This window comes from Myodes glareolus, chromosome 25 (assembly GCF_982192425.1).
Source record: "Myodes glareolus chromosome 25, mMyoGla1.1, whole genome shotgun sequence".
Classification (NCBI taxonomy): Eukaryota; Metazoa; Chordata; class Mammalia; order Rodentia; family Cricetidae; genus Myodes; species Myodes glareolus.
Genome location: NC_142050.1, coordinates 5,006,887 through 5,021,468, shown reverse-complemented (window position 1 = coordinate 5,021,468; position 14,582 = coordinate 5,006,887). Strand labels below are relative to the sequence as shown.

Genomic DNA, 14,582 nt, shown 5'->3' with positions numbered 1-14,582 from the left:
CTGTCTTCTCCAGAGGGCCTGGTATTCATGACGAATTGCCAGATAGGAGATGTGGTGTTACCCACCCGGCTTTGTTAGAGTTATATGAAAGACACCTTCTAGGAGGAAGTTTGAGCGATATGTTCCCTAGAGAGAACAACTAAACATTTTGGAAAACCTAGGGCCTGCTGTGGGAGTTGGTACTGAACATGAACATAGCCATGCCAAAACCAGCAATGAATAGCTTGGGTGCTGTGGAACAAGCTGCTGAGCCGCTTTGTGGAGTCTGGTTCCCATGAAGAAGAGGGAGGTAGCATAAATGCTTAGTGTTTCTATGATGGCAGTGATGATGATGATAAATCCTCTGAAGCATTGACTGTGTGCTTGGCTCAGATCTGAAGATTTGTAGTAACTCATTTGATCTTCATGACTGGCCTAAGAAGGTGAGGGAGGCCATGATTTTGTCCATTGGGGAATGGTGAAAACTCAGGTACAAAGAGATAAGTTCATTTACAGACAACTTCACGGTCAATAAATAGCAGTTGGAAGTTCAGCCTTGCAGCGAGACCTCAGACCCATGCCCTCCATCCCTCTCTGCTACCTGGGAGACATTACACTATAAATAATTGCTTATCAGCAGAAGTTGAGACGTGTTTAAATATTTAAACATAAATAAACAACTGTTGAAGATGTGATTTATTTCTGTGCTATTTTTTAGGTGGGGCCCTAGTCTCAGTCTCAGAGCCCCGATTAAGGAGGTCTATTCCAAGGCTAGGCATGATGTCATGGGGAGAGCATTGAGTACTGCACCTTACCTACTTCTGAATCAAAAGTCTTATTCAGCCAGAGTTGCCTCTTAGAAAGCAGAAGCAGTGCAATGCTGCAGCCTGACGGGGTGCAAAGAAGCACACAGTTTTGAATATGTAAAATGGATGGCGAGTGTCTTATGCCTTGTATATGTCTGTTCTTTAAATTATCAAAATAAACAGTAAACAGTAACCAGCGTTTGTGTTTTAACAGTGGGGGGATGCAGAGTTTAAGGTCAAATGACAGAAAGGTCTCTCAACTAGAAAGAGGTACAAACCCAGAATTGTAACCCAGATCTGTCCACCTTCGAAGCGTATGCCTTGCCATTCAACTGCTGCCAACTACGGGGAATAAACAGGCTTTCACTGAGTCTGGCATGTTAATGAGCTTTTCCCCAGCCTTTGCCAACTCTGAAATTCTAGAATTACATAATATTTATGAAGTTTTTATGAGGAGTCCTTTGGTATGGAACAGTGTAGTAGGCCTCTGGTTGTGCACATTGCTCACCGGAACCTCCTTTTGGAATGCTGTGTGAAGCTTGGGCTCCTGGTGTGGGCTCCATGCCCACACCTCCAGCTCAGTTCTCACTGACTGCTCAAAGGGAGAAGAAACAGCATGATTTATATTTTCAACCCGTGAAATCTGAAGAGAAAATACTGCATTAATTCTGTGCCCTGTAAATCTTTTCTCGCATTAGCAGCCTTCTATTAAAATGTGCCAAGGAAGAATTGCCATGTGTGCTGATGGAGCTGAACTAAAAGGAGAAGATTAGAAAAGAAACCGCACTAATAAATTTCATCTGAGGCCGCTGGAAAATGGACTGCTGTTTTGACAAGTTAGAAACAACACACACACATCCCGTTTCTGTTTGGAATGGTTAAAATGAATTTCTGGGGACCACCAGGAACATCTTATATTAGAAACCTGACTTTTCTGCTGAGTGGCCCAGATGTCAAACACATATGTTCTTGAGCTTTGAGTGCTATTGTAAGAGGTGCGGTAACTGGGTTGGTAGCTGCAGGCTTACGAAGCCCTATTCCCTCCTTCCTCTGAGGACCACAGCAAGGAAGAGCAACTGCTTTTCACTGTCTGCTACTTTATGGTGTCCTCAGGAGATCTTGGCTGCCTGTATCCCCTGCACTCACTGGGGGCGTCTTTTGGAGCTGCAGTAGAGGAGGAACATGAATGGCTCTTTCCTAGTTCCTTGCTGAGCGCCGGCACCTGGCCCCGGTCTTAGGAGTGGATGCATGGTTTGGTTTTATTCTTTTGTGGAGGTCTTCATTTAATTTGAGGAAACTTGTGGTTTCTGATTATATTACTTTAGTTTTTTTTTTTTAAACTACCTCTGACCTTGACAGATGGCTTCCAACTGCTTCTAGAACTTCTTGCTTCTTAAACCTTGCTGCACATCCAGCAGCCAGGTGACCCACAGCTCCTTGGGAGTCAGCCCCATTTTTTGTTGTTGTTGTTGTTCTAATGGTTTAATTGATGATGATGATGATGATATAGTGGTGGTGTTGCACCAACTAAGATTGCCATGTGAATTCAGTGTCTTATTAATGTACATAAAAATCCAGATGAAATACCTGGTGTGCAGTAAATGCTCCTATGAAGCCATTATTGTTAGATCTGTGTCTCAACCACAGTCTCTGGTTGACTCTGGACTCTGAACGGACTGTCATCTTGAGATTCTAGTAACCTTCCACACATCCTTCTTGTCTTCCATTCTGCTTTCATCTCTTCTCCAGGGAGCTTGGGTGGACTCATGGAGTCCCAAGGCATATCGGCCTGCTTCTTGGATACATCTCCCACTCGTGCAGGCAGAGGAACACGTTCTCCCCACAGTATTTTTCCACTACTTTGATGTCTCTACCCTCAGATACTTACTAGACTGTTTTCAGGTGTTTTTTACTCTTTTTAGTACCTGTAGACAAGTAAAATAAGATGTGTACTTTGTTGGACAAGTAGGGTTTGTCTTTTTTTTTTTTTTTTTGTAAACTGAGTTTTTTTTTTTTTTTTTTTTTTTTTTTTCCTGAGAAGCCATCCATCTCCTTTGTGTCCTCCCAATTTGTTCTTCTGGGCACAAGAGGAACTTTGGATAAGTGGCTGCTCCATGGAGAAATATTTGTCGCTCCATTTTCAGTCTTAAATAAAGGGCTTTCTGTTTTGTTCTTGCTGTTCACAATGCATCACTAAATTTATAGCAAGAAGAACAACTTTCGGCCGCCTTCCAGGCTGACTGAAGTGATTGTGTGTAGGTCCGTAGTCATGGTTCCAGGCAAAAGTGATTGTGTGTAGCTCCGTAGTCATGGTTCCAGGCTAAAGTGATTGAGTGTAGCTCTGTAATTATTTGGGTCCAGTATGGGTTTTATTAGTCATTTAAAAGACTTACAGGACAGTTTGATCTCAGTGTATTCAGGTTTGCATTATGATTTAATTACAAGAAAAATACATATAGCAAATAAATATTTAAGCATATTGGGGGTTTGGCCTGAATGCAGAAAGAAAAATCAAGATTTCAGGTAGTAAGAATTGGCTTAAGTAACATTTACCCACATTTTCCTAGAAAAAATTAAAATATCGCTGTTTGGTAACAGAGCCTTTCTTCAAATTGCAACCTTAGTTTCCTCTCTCTAGGGTGGTTATGAGGATTAAATGGGTTACTAGAGACCTCAGGTGGTGCCTGGCACATAGTAAACATTATATGGGTGTGTCTTAAATTTTCACTAGTGTCAGCATCCTCATTATTGTGCATTTCCGCAGGGAAATGGACTTTCTCACCTTCTTCCTAAAACACGAAGCTGTTATAGTCTGTTAGTTCCCATTCCTCCCTTTTACATTTCCATGAGCAAAGCAGGAACCTTTTCCCTGTTGTGAGGATCCCAACAGGACAGTGCGAATGAAAGCCAACGCTGGGCCATGTTCTGTTGCTGTCTGCCTTAGGCAAATTGGTTGCCTAGATTCTGTCCAAAGAAAAGAGAGTCACCTGTCTTCAACAGACATAAGAGGCCCAAGACTGTCAGATCTGTTGTTCTTTCTTGGCAAAGGATAGATTATGCCAGAAAACTGTACAATCAAGCACATGTACGGCTTTGGAAACTACAGCTCTGGGCTCATGCTGCACTTTAAAAACATGTCCCTGCAGAAGGGGCTACAAGTGGGATTTGTGTATGTGAGTTGAAGTTGGACTTGGGACTAAGGTGAAAACCATGAAGCCCTGGAAGGCAGAATGACACAGGCCCCTAGATCACCTAGGCGTGTTTCCAAGGGAAAGTTTGTCTTTGATTTATTTTACTTTTTTCTTTTCTTAGAAAGAACAAGTGAAAAATAGCATGATTTCTTTTTTGGTTCAGATATTCATGGCTGCACTGTTTTATTTGACTATTATGTCAAAAGCCATATCTTCTCAAACCAGGGATCCTGCTTGATTCAACTGAATGTGGCCCTAACAAAATTCTTCATGTGTTACCCCAGACTTCTATGGGCTTCCTGGGTGCTGCCCAGTTGTTCATGCTGGAGCAGCAGAGGTGTGTCCCATTGTTCTCTTCCCCAGTCTCCCTAAGACACACCTACATGCATGCATGTATATACTTGTGTGGCACACGTTCATGCACACACACACACACACACACACACACACACACACACACACACTGCCCTGTTTCCACAAAGTAGCTAGAGTTGATTTTTAGAAACATAAAATTGTGCCAGTTGTAGTGGCCATTAATCTAAGCAAAGGCAGGCAGATCTCCATCAATTCCAGGCCAGCCTGTTCTACATAGTGAGTTCCAACTCACCCAGAGCTACATAGTGAAACCCTGTCTCTAAAAAAGACAAATAAATAAACATAAAAAAGGAAGGCAAGAAAAAGAAAGAATTAGAATAGTATGTCACTCTCATGCTTCAAACTTGCTGCATGTTTCTCATCTAACGGGACAAGTGAGGCTGAGTCTCCTGTGCCATCTGGTATTACTCTCCCCTCCTTTGCTACTCTGAATGGACCGAGCCCACATTCTCCATCATTGTAGAGCACACAGGGCTTACTCTCCTTTGTTTTCAATGCCCCTTCCATTCCCCACTTAGAAATTCATTTTCTCCAGTTATCAGGTCCCAGAAAGGCCTCTCCCTTCATAAAATCATTTCTTAATTGTGTGCTGCCTGTCACCGAGCCATCGTTGTCCCATGACTGAAGGACTGCACTGTGGGCCTTTAGGGGAGCAAGAGAAAGGTGTTGGGGGGGGCAGAGGAGCAGAAGCGATCTCCCCGAGATAATGAGGTTTCCTGTGTTACTGACACTGTTGACTTACCCAGTGTGCAAACGCTCCAGAATGTGGAAGGGAATTTACTGGGGGCTGATGTGGCTATTAGAAGTCGTTCTTAAATTCCATCACAAGTGTTCTCATTAAAGGTAATAGCAGAAAATTGCAGCAAAGATTGCCCCAGTTTTCAAGTGGTGATCCCCTCTGCAGAGCTGTTGATTTGTGTAGTTAATGCTAATTTATTTAATACACTTCTGCTTCTTGTTGATTTTTAGGTTTGCTGCCACAGTTACTGGGAGTTGCCCCAGAGAAGGCCATAAAACTTACAGTAAGTCTTTGAATTGGGACTTCTTATTAAGAGACACAAACTCAGCAGTGTATCAGGTATTCTTCTGTGATTCAGCAGGTCTGTGGTCCTTCACCCATGCTAATTAATTTCATGGTCAGAGCAGTCAGCACACATAACTTCTCCTTGTTCTCTGTGTAACATTAAACATCCAGAAATGATGTAATGAGCTTGGAGATGATTGTAGGCGCTGCTGCCATGGCCGGCATCAGCAGCACTGAGGTCCCACAGTACCTGACATCTTAGGCCCTTGACACATGTCATTTTACCCTTTTAGTTTACAGTGTGGTTTACAGGGTACAGCGAGGAGGGGCAATAGGGTTCAAGCCGCCTATCTGTGCTCAGAGAACCAGGATGTTGAGTCAGGATCTCACAGTTCTGAGCATGTTCTCTTGCACCTATGCCCAATGCTTAGGGAATACATGTGTAGGGTGTGTTGGACCGTGCTAAGCCAAATGCTGAGAGCTCATTTTTCTGGTTGAAGTTTGCCCCAGCTCACCTGCAGATGGTTGGTTCTCGCTTTCAGTGTCTAGGGAGTGGGTCAATACTACATATACATCCCTAAGACCTCAGAGCCCTGGAATTAAGCTTTGGCTTTAGACTGGGCCGTATTGCCTTGGTCCCTGCAATACTTCTTGTGCCATTTGATAACATAGCTAGACTCTGGCCCATATCTGCTCAGACTATGCTATTGTTGTTGCTTAAACTTGCTTTATAGTACCTATCCAGAAATTATACTCACTTTTAATGTCTGTGTCTGTGTGAACGTGTGACAAGCATGTGCAGGTGACCTTGGAAGGCAGGAACAGGCATTGATTGGCTCACCCCACAGCTGGAATTGCAGGAGATTAGAAGCCACTTTACAATGCTGGGGATTGAACTTGAATCCTCGAAAAGAACATAAAACACTGCTGACTGCTGAACCATCTCTCTAGCCCCTTGAGGAATTTTTACTGAACATCTATCTACTAACTTGAAAAAAAAAAAAAAAAAAGACTAAGGAGCTTACATTGGTTTCAGTGAGGAGTGGTATTTTAAATTATATTAAGTCTTGTTAAAAGACTTAATATGACCTTTAATTATAGCTTATAAGACAAATTTTAAAATATAAAATATATAATTTCATCTGTACTATCAATATGTCTCCCCTTTCATGCTATAATTGCAGGAAATTTTAAAATTTTTGGCTCGATAGGCCATTTTTCTTTGAATTTTTCTACCTGTAATATCAGGTGGGTGGATATACACACACACCTGATATTACACACACATATATATAATATATATTATATATACATACATACACACACACATATATGTGTATATATATGTAAATTGTATCTATGACTTGTATGCTATTAAGAGTCTCTCTTAAACTATTTTAAGATCTGTTAATTCTTGTAATCAACCGAGGAAAGAAATAAAGTATATTGAGCGATGTATATTTATTGTTTAATGACTTTATATTTTCATCATTTTCTATAACTATTTCTCTTCCAGGTGAATGATTTTGTGAGAGATAAGTTCATGCACAAAGATGGCTCGGTCCCACTTTCTGCAGAGATTTTGGCTGGAGGCTGTGTAAGTAGCTTTTCTAGATTTCTCTGCTGGAAAGCCGTTCTTCATATATGTGTCACTGCCGGGAACAGCACGCGTGTACTAAGGCTTCTCTTTGACCACAGATCCTGTCCAAGGCCAGAGTTTCCTAGACAGGCTGCGGTTCCTGAGGTGAAGGGTAAACTGCCAGTCTTTCTGCCTGCTCTCCATGCCTTTAACATTTCTTACTGCTTTGGGTCAGTTCTGCCGGCAACTCCTTTGCCTCGGGAATGTTTGGAAGGTCTTTGCTAGCCCTTTCTGATGTTCCTCCCTAGTGTCCTGTCTGCTGTGGCATCTCTGCTGGGCCAAGCACTAAAGCTGGTCCAGGTCCCTGCTTTGCTTTGTCTCGTTAATGGCAGCAAAGCTTCCAGGGCTTCTGGGGGAGTCTGGGGTGCAGATGGCTGAGGTGTTCTGCCTTGTCAGAAATGTGTGGACTGATGGCTTTGGGTTATGGGCGAGCAACCGCAGCTTGTTCTAAAGCTCGGCAGAACATTGTCTCGCTGTGTCTCGTGGACCAGTTTGTCCATGTGAATGCACATACTTCAAGTAAATTAACTCTTGCACGAAGGCTGGAGCCACTTAAAGATAAGGTTCACTAAGTAAATACACTTTGATCACCCAGGCTGTCCAGTATTGGTATATTTCCCTTCTAACCTCATGTAACTTTCCATATAAGAAAAGATGAGGTCACATTTTTCTTTCTTTTTAAATTGGCCTGTTTGGCCAGGAAATAGACACACTTTTTTTTTTCTCTCCTTGAAAAACCATTGAGTTTAGAAGTGTACGCCTGATGATATGGACCTTTGTGTGGGGCCGGCTCACTGTCCTAGCTCAGGCTGAGTGTAGACACCTAATGATATGGACCCTTGTGTGGGGCCGGCTCACTGTCCTAGCTCAGGCTGAGTGTAGACACCTAATGATATGGACCCTTGTGTGGGGCCGGCTCACTGTCCTAGCTCAGGCTGAGTGTAGCTGCTGCCAGAAGTCCATGCTCCTGGTAACTTTTAAGAGAGGATGGAATTTGGCTGCTGCCGGACTTTGTTTGATCACTGACCTGTCAGAAGTGGGTAGGTGGGGTCCCTCATTCTGTATCTTTAGGAACATTTAGGATGGAAAAGAGGAGCTTTTAATGTCCTCAATGCAAAGAACTCACGGTATCAATAAAAGACTTGAGTTCAGAAGTGTTCCTCTTAAGTGCTCTTCATTCAAGCCTGCCTGCCTGTGCCGTTTGAGTAGCGAAACTTTCTAATGTTTAGTTAGTGTGTGTGTGTGTGTGTGTGTGTGTGTGTGTGTGTGTGCGCATGCTTGCATGTATGTCCGTCAAAGTATATCAAGTGTTTGCTGCCCCGACGAGAGAGTTGGGTCTTCTGGGGCTGGAGTTTACAAACAGTTATGCGCTGCCTGAGAACTGAACGGGCCCTCTGGAAAAGCAGTATGTACTCTTCATGTGCTGAGCCATCTCTCCAGCTTGTTTCCTAACATTTAAATGCGTGCTTCCACAGGCTGCATCTAGCTCTATCTTCAGGATATGGCGGTGAGTCTAAGATACTGAATAGGTATCTTAGACTTACAGGCTGAGTCTAGCCCAATCCTTCAGCCTGTTGGAAAGAGCCTTGAGACAGCAGGGTATTTTGAACAGGTAAAGGTGGAAGTTTCATTTTGTATTTTTTAAAGTTACATTTTTAAACTTCATAGACAGCATGATATTAGAACTGTGTAAGAATTTAAAATGTAAAATTCATTTTATGACTCTAGCCAGGAAACCATCATGACATGGAGCCTGAAGATTTTTTTTCCCTAATGTATGCATTTTACCTGCACATGCATTGGGGTGCCCAGGAGATCGACTGTGGCAGGCATTGTCACGGTGCCCTCTGTAGGTGGTCTTATTTTCAAGTATGGTGGCCCATTTCAAACACAGAGCACAGGCTGGCATCAGAGTGGTGCCTTGCTATTGTAAAGAGACACAGCCCCCTTTCAAGCCTCATCTAAACACAGGCTTAAAATTGGAGCCACTTGAGCTTTACAGCTACTTAAAATATCTGTGAAATGAGTTTGCCACCCTTTCCGTCAAGGCGTCCTCTGAAATCCAAGTCTCTGTTCTGCGTCCCTCCCCGCACTAGCCACTGCTTTAGGAAGAATTTAAGTTCAGGTAGGCAGTTATGAAGCTAGCAAAGAACCCAGAAGAGAGAAAAATGGATGGATCTCTCTTGTGTGCGTGTGTGCGTGCGTGTGAAGTCGGCAGCACCTCTCCTAGGCTGTTTTTTCCCTTCAGCGCCTGTGTATACTGGAGAAAGGCTTTCGTTCTACGGCCTGCACTGTGTAATTGAGAATACAAAGGGTTCTGTGACCTCGTGTCACGTGAGCAGTTGCTTGCTTTAGTTCAGCCAAGCATGACTGGGCTTTGACTTTTAAGTCCCTGGGAGCTCACCTTGCTTCCTTATTGCTGAGCATCAGCACACATGGCTGACTTTTCACTCACATCAACCAAAGCTGTTCATTTCTTTGAACAAAGCCCTCTCTGTTTTACAATGTTTTTGACAACAACAGGGAAAATATGCAGGGACCATTGGATTGTAACCTACATCATCACAGTGCTTGGCCAATCTCATTTATTTATTATTCATTTTAGAAGAAAGAAAGTGGTAGCATGTGTGGAGGGAGACAGCCATTGGCTCTTCAAAGGAGTAAAACATATCTTAATTCTTGCTATTTTCATAAACACCTTTCTTTCGCTGACACACAAAAGGATAAAGCTGGCTTTTTTTAAAAAAAAAAGACCTCTTATTTCTTACTGAGATTAGTTTTAGTTTAAAATTGTGGCTAAAATTTTAAATTTTTAAAACTTCTGCGAGTTTCCTTCCTCCCTTTCTCCCTTCCTCCCTTTCATAGATCCACACTGACTGGTAGTGATATTGTCATCATAATTCATGACTCAACTAGATAATAAGACTGGAGTTTTTAAAACAACTGTTTCTGAAAGAAATCTTTACGGTGGTCTTTTTCTCCGAGTGGATTTTCTGCTTTTTAAATTTATTCCTTGATGATGTAAGAATCTGAAAGAAGCTTGGGCCCTTAGGCTCCCCTCACACAAAGATCATGTGCCTTCTCTTTCCCTTCTTCCCTTTCTATAAAACGATGTGGTTGAGAACCCGGTAGTGACGGGTTATCAGAAATGTGGCCAAGGAGAGAACATGTGACCTCAGCTCAAGTAGGTTTCCAGTGACCTAAGCAAGAGAGCCATTGCAGCAAACCCAGAGCGGGGAGGGGTGTGGGCAGTCTGGGATCTTTAGTTTTGATCCATTTTATCTTATGAAATGCCTGCCAGGCAAGGAAAGACACGTGGCGCTGTGATTGTCTTTAAGAAAGAAAGAAATTATCTGACATGAAATCTAATATTCCCCAGAAAAACTGTATCAACAGAGCTTATACTTAGTAAAAAAATTATTTCTATATCAGTAGAAAATAAAATTCTGTACTAGCTTTTAGAAAGGCTATGGCTGTGGGGTAATACATTCCCAGTGTTTTCCTGTTGTGCTGTGCTCGTGTGCATGCAGACGTGAATAAACCTGATGTTCATGAATTTGTACTCATTCATGGGAAAAGTCATTGATAAGATCATACTGCTAGTTCTGGAAAGGACTGGTAAATATAGTATTAGGGGACAGAGAGGTGGCTTGGTGAGTTAAACACTTGCCACAGAAGCGTGAGGACCTGATCCCTGATCCCCAACACCATGTAAAAGCCAAGTGGGAGTGGCAGTGTGCCTGTGATCTCAGTTTATTGGAGCAGAGATGGGAATTCCCCCCAAACAAGCAGGCTAGCCAGATTAGCCAAAATTAACCAGAGACTCTGGCTCCATCTAAAGTCAGCAAGACTGAGGAGGACATGAGACTTTGATGTTAGCTTTCCATATACATGTGCGTGTATATATTTGTAGTCTTGTACCAGAACATGCATGTGTTCACACATATGCCCATACATCCATCTGCAGAAATCAACAAGAACTGTATAGCACAATTGGAAAGGTATGAAATGTAACTAATTATTCTCCCTAGCAAATGGGCAGGACCATATGCTATTATCTGCTTGTATTCTTACTTTCATTTTTATTTGTGGTTCTAGAGAGTGAGTGAACCTAGGGCCTTGGCCACGGCATGCAGACAGTCTACCTCTGAACTGCATCTCCCAACCTCTTTTATTTTTTTTCCAGCTTTAATTTCAAAACAAGAGCTCATTAAGTTGCGTGGGCTGGCCTTGAACTTGGCAGTCCTCCTGCTTGAGCCTCTGCATAGCTTGTATTATAGGCCTGTGCCGTTAGGCCCAGCTTCTGTATTCTCATATGTATAAGATTCCTTTATCTGTGTATTAATTGTTTTGGCTGTTGTTTGTTTGAGACAGGGTCTTGCTGTGTAACCAAACTGGACTGAAATTCAAGGTCTCCTTGCATCAGACTTCTGAATGCTGGGATTACAGATGCATGTCACCTTGCTGGCCGCATACTCACTTTTACGCGTGTGTGTGTGTGTGTGTGTGTGTCTGTCCCAATCCATGTACCCATACACATGGAGATCAGAGGACAAAATGCAAGAGTTAGCTCTCTCTTTCTTACTTAGGTCATCAAGCTTGTCCGCTAGTTAGGTAGTGCCTTAACCCTTTACCCATTTCAATCATCCCCTAGAAACTATTGAAATTTTTTGTTGTGATTTTAGTTTCTGGGTATGGGTATTTTGCCTGCCTTTATGTCTGTGCACTGTGTGCCTTTTGCTTGAGGCAGCCAGAAGAAAGTGTTGCACCCCCCTGGAGTAGTAAACCACCATGTTGGAATCAAGTTTGGGTTCCTGGGTATAGTAACTGGTGTTCTTAACTGCTGAGCTATCTCTCTGGGCCCCAGAACCCCAGGTACTATTTTTAAGGCAAACTTTTGCTGTTAATCATTTTCACATCACATTTAGGTGGCATCAATGTTTATTTTGAAAAACGGTGGGAAGAACAAAGATGCTTACCTAAGTGTGCTTCTTGGTTATCTCAAAATGGGAAGCTGTAAAAGTGCACCTGGCGGCCCTTCTGTAGCTTCCCTGGTGCCGTTCCTTCTTCCTTCCTCGGGATTACCTCTGTCCTGAGTTAGGCAGGTCTTCACTGTTAGACAGGTTTTTTCTAGTCTTTGCTACATCTGAGCATGTATCCTTAGGCCATGTAAATGTTTGCTTTTGAATGCTGCACTCAAACTTGGTGCTCCAGCAGCACCCAGCCTTCCCAGATCTGCACCCAAGCCCGGTGCTCTAGGCTTGCATGATCTAAGCCGTTGTCATTCCCGTCAGTGCCGCTCCTGTGCTTCGCTTGTCAGCAGAGAAGTCAGTGGAATCATTACCTTCACACGCTGTAGTGCTGCCTATCTTGCATGTGTCTGTTACAGATGTTCGTGTTTACAGAGCTGTTATGTAGACATTCCTAGAGTTAGAAAAGTGTGTCATTTAACCAACAGAGGGTTTCTAACAGAGACTGCAGTATTTTCCTCAGAGTCTTTCATATTAACTTATACCAATGCTGAATGAACTCAAAATCTCAATGCTTCCCAGTTTCATTGTCTTCACTTCTGCCTTATCACTTTTTCCTCTCTTGCTGTCTTTCTCCTCCTCTCCTTCCTCTCCCTATCATTGTTTCTGTCACTTTCAAACGTTCTATATGTTTGTATTTCTCATGATTTCTATGTCTTTTCTGTGTCCCTCTTCATATGACATAATGAAGAGTCTTATCTTTAACATATCCCAGTGACCTCAGACAATACATGCCTACTTGCTATCAGACTCAAGTATTTGCTAAATGAAAGAGTTTTGAGGTCAGAACAGCCCTTCCACATGGTTTCATCCTGGTATAGGCCTGGAACTGCAGCTACTTGGTTGAGGAAGGAGGATTAATTACTGACTTAAGCTCTCCTGGGCTACAGAGTGAGTTTAAGGCCAGTATGGATAACTTGGTAAGACTTTGCCTCATAATTAAAAAATAAAAAAAAACACTGGGTATATAGCCCTGTGCTAGAAGACTCACATGGCACAGTATGGTCCTGGTTCAATCTTTAGTACCAGAATTTTTTTTAAAAAAAAATGCAAATTTTCAATGAAAGATTTGGTGGTAGGGTCCTGTGTGTGTATCTTTTCATTTTTCTTGGTCACACTCCTTCCTGTTCGTAAATTCATAAAATTCATTGCCTTTATCTCCAAGACTTGCTCCCCAGGGTTTCCTCGTCAAGATGAGTCAAAAGTGCACGATGGGACCATCTTTTCACACACATGTGTTCTTTGCAAAGTTTGCAAATCTTATTTTTAAGAATTATCACAAATTTCCTTTCTTTTTGAGCATATATATTTTAGATTCCATAAAAGTGAGTTTTTCCCTTTAGTTTTTTGGATAGAAACTAATGTAATCCCACTCAATTTCCTCAGGGGAAAGGGATGTACTGGAGTCTGACTGTGGCAGACTCCGACCGAGGACCTGGGCCACCTTGAGAGTTCTTGACATTCCTGGTCTTTTCTGCAGTACTGTCTGTGTGAGTTTTTGTCATGTATTCTCACTGACGGTTTATGTCACGTGGCAGTGTACCCACCGACGGTTTATGTCACGTGGCAGTATACCCACCGATGGTTTATGTCACGTGGCAGTGTGCCCACTGATGGTTTATGTCACGTGGCAGTACACCCACTGACAGGTTACTGCTGACTCACATCTCACAGGCTTCAGTCCCAGGGTATGACAAGGCCGAGGCTTGGCAGCAAGGCATGGTGGTCAAAGGATGCTAATCACCTCGTGGTAGACAGTAAGTAGACAGTAAGCAAAATACAGGGGACAGATTATACCTTCAAAGGCATAGCCTCGGTAGCCTTTCCCAACGAAACTCAAGTGTTACAGTAACACTATCAAACTAAGAATCTGTCATTCAATTAATCACGGTCCAGACACTTTCCCCAAAGTCTACTGTTGGCAACTGAACCTTGAAAACATGATTTTCGGGGAATATGGTGTGTGTGTGTGTGTGTGTGTGTGTGTGTGTGTGTGTGTGTGTGTGTGTACTAGAAAGATACCCTGTGCTGTGCTGGCACTTGACCATGAGTGTCTAACCTCCAGAACCCTGAGAAAGCAGTTTGTATTATTGTATGTGACTGTCCTGGTTTTCTGTCGCTATAATAAAGACCATGACCAAAATCAACTTGAAGAAGAAAGGGTTTATTTCAGCTTATGTTTTATTGTCTGCCATCAAGAGAAGGGAGAACAAGAACTCAAGGCAGGAACTGAAGCAGAAATCATGGAGGGTTGTTGCATACTGGCTTACTTTCCGTGGCTTATTCAACGTGTTTTCCTACACAACCAGGGCCATCTGTCCAGGGTGACACTGGGCCACATCAATCAAGAGAATGCCGCACAACCTTTCCTACAGGATCCTGTGGATGAGGGCATTTTCTCAGTTGAGATAACCTCTTCCCAGATGATCTTAACTTGGGTTGAGTTGACAAAATCTGACTGGCATAGGGGCCCAGCCTATGATATTTTGGCATAGCAATCTGAGCTCATTAAAACATTGATATGTTTGGATCAGAACT

General features: G+C 42.7%; 1 protein-coding gene across 3 annotated transcripts in view; it reads left to right on the top strand.

Annotated features, from left to right (window-relative positions):
* Slc25a13 (solute carrier family 25 member 13) overlaps positions 1–14,582 on the top strand; it is a 176,074-nt gene that overhangs the window by 115,684 nt on the left and 45,808 nt on the right. For all 3 annotated transcript variants that reach the window (XM_087901791.1, XM_087901789.1, XM_087901792.1), the window contains 2 exons: positions 5,321–5,373; positions 6,892–6,972. In XM_087901791.1, coding sequence (XP_087757917.1) covers positions 5,321–5,373; positions 6,892–6,972 — 134 coding nt within the window. The remainder of the gene's footprint in view (positions 1–5,320; positions 5,374–6,891; positions 6,973–14,582) is intronic.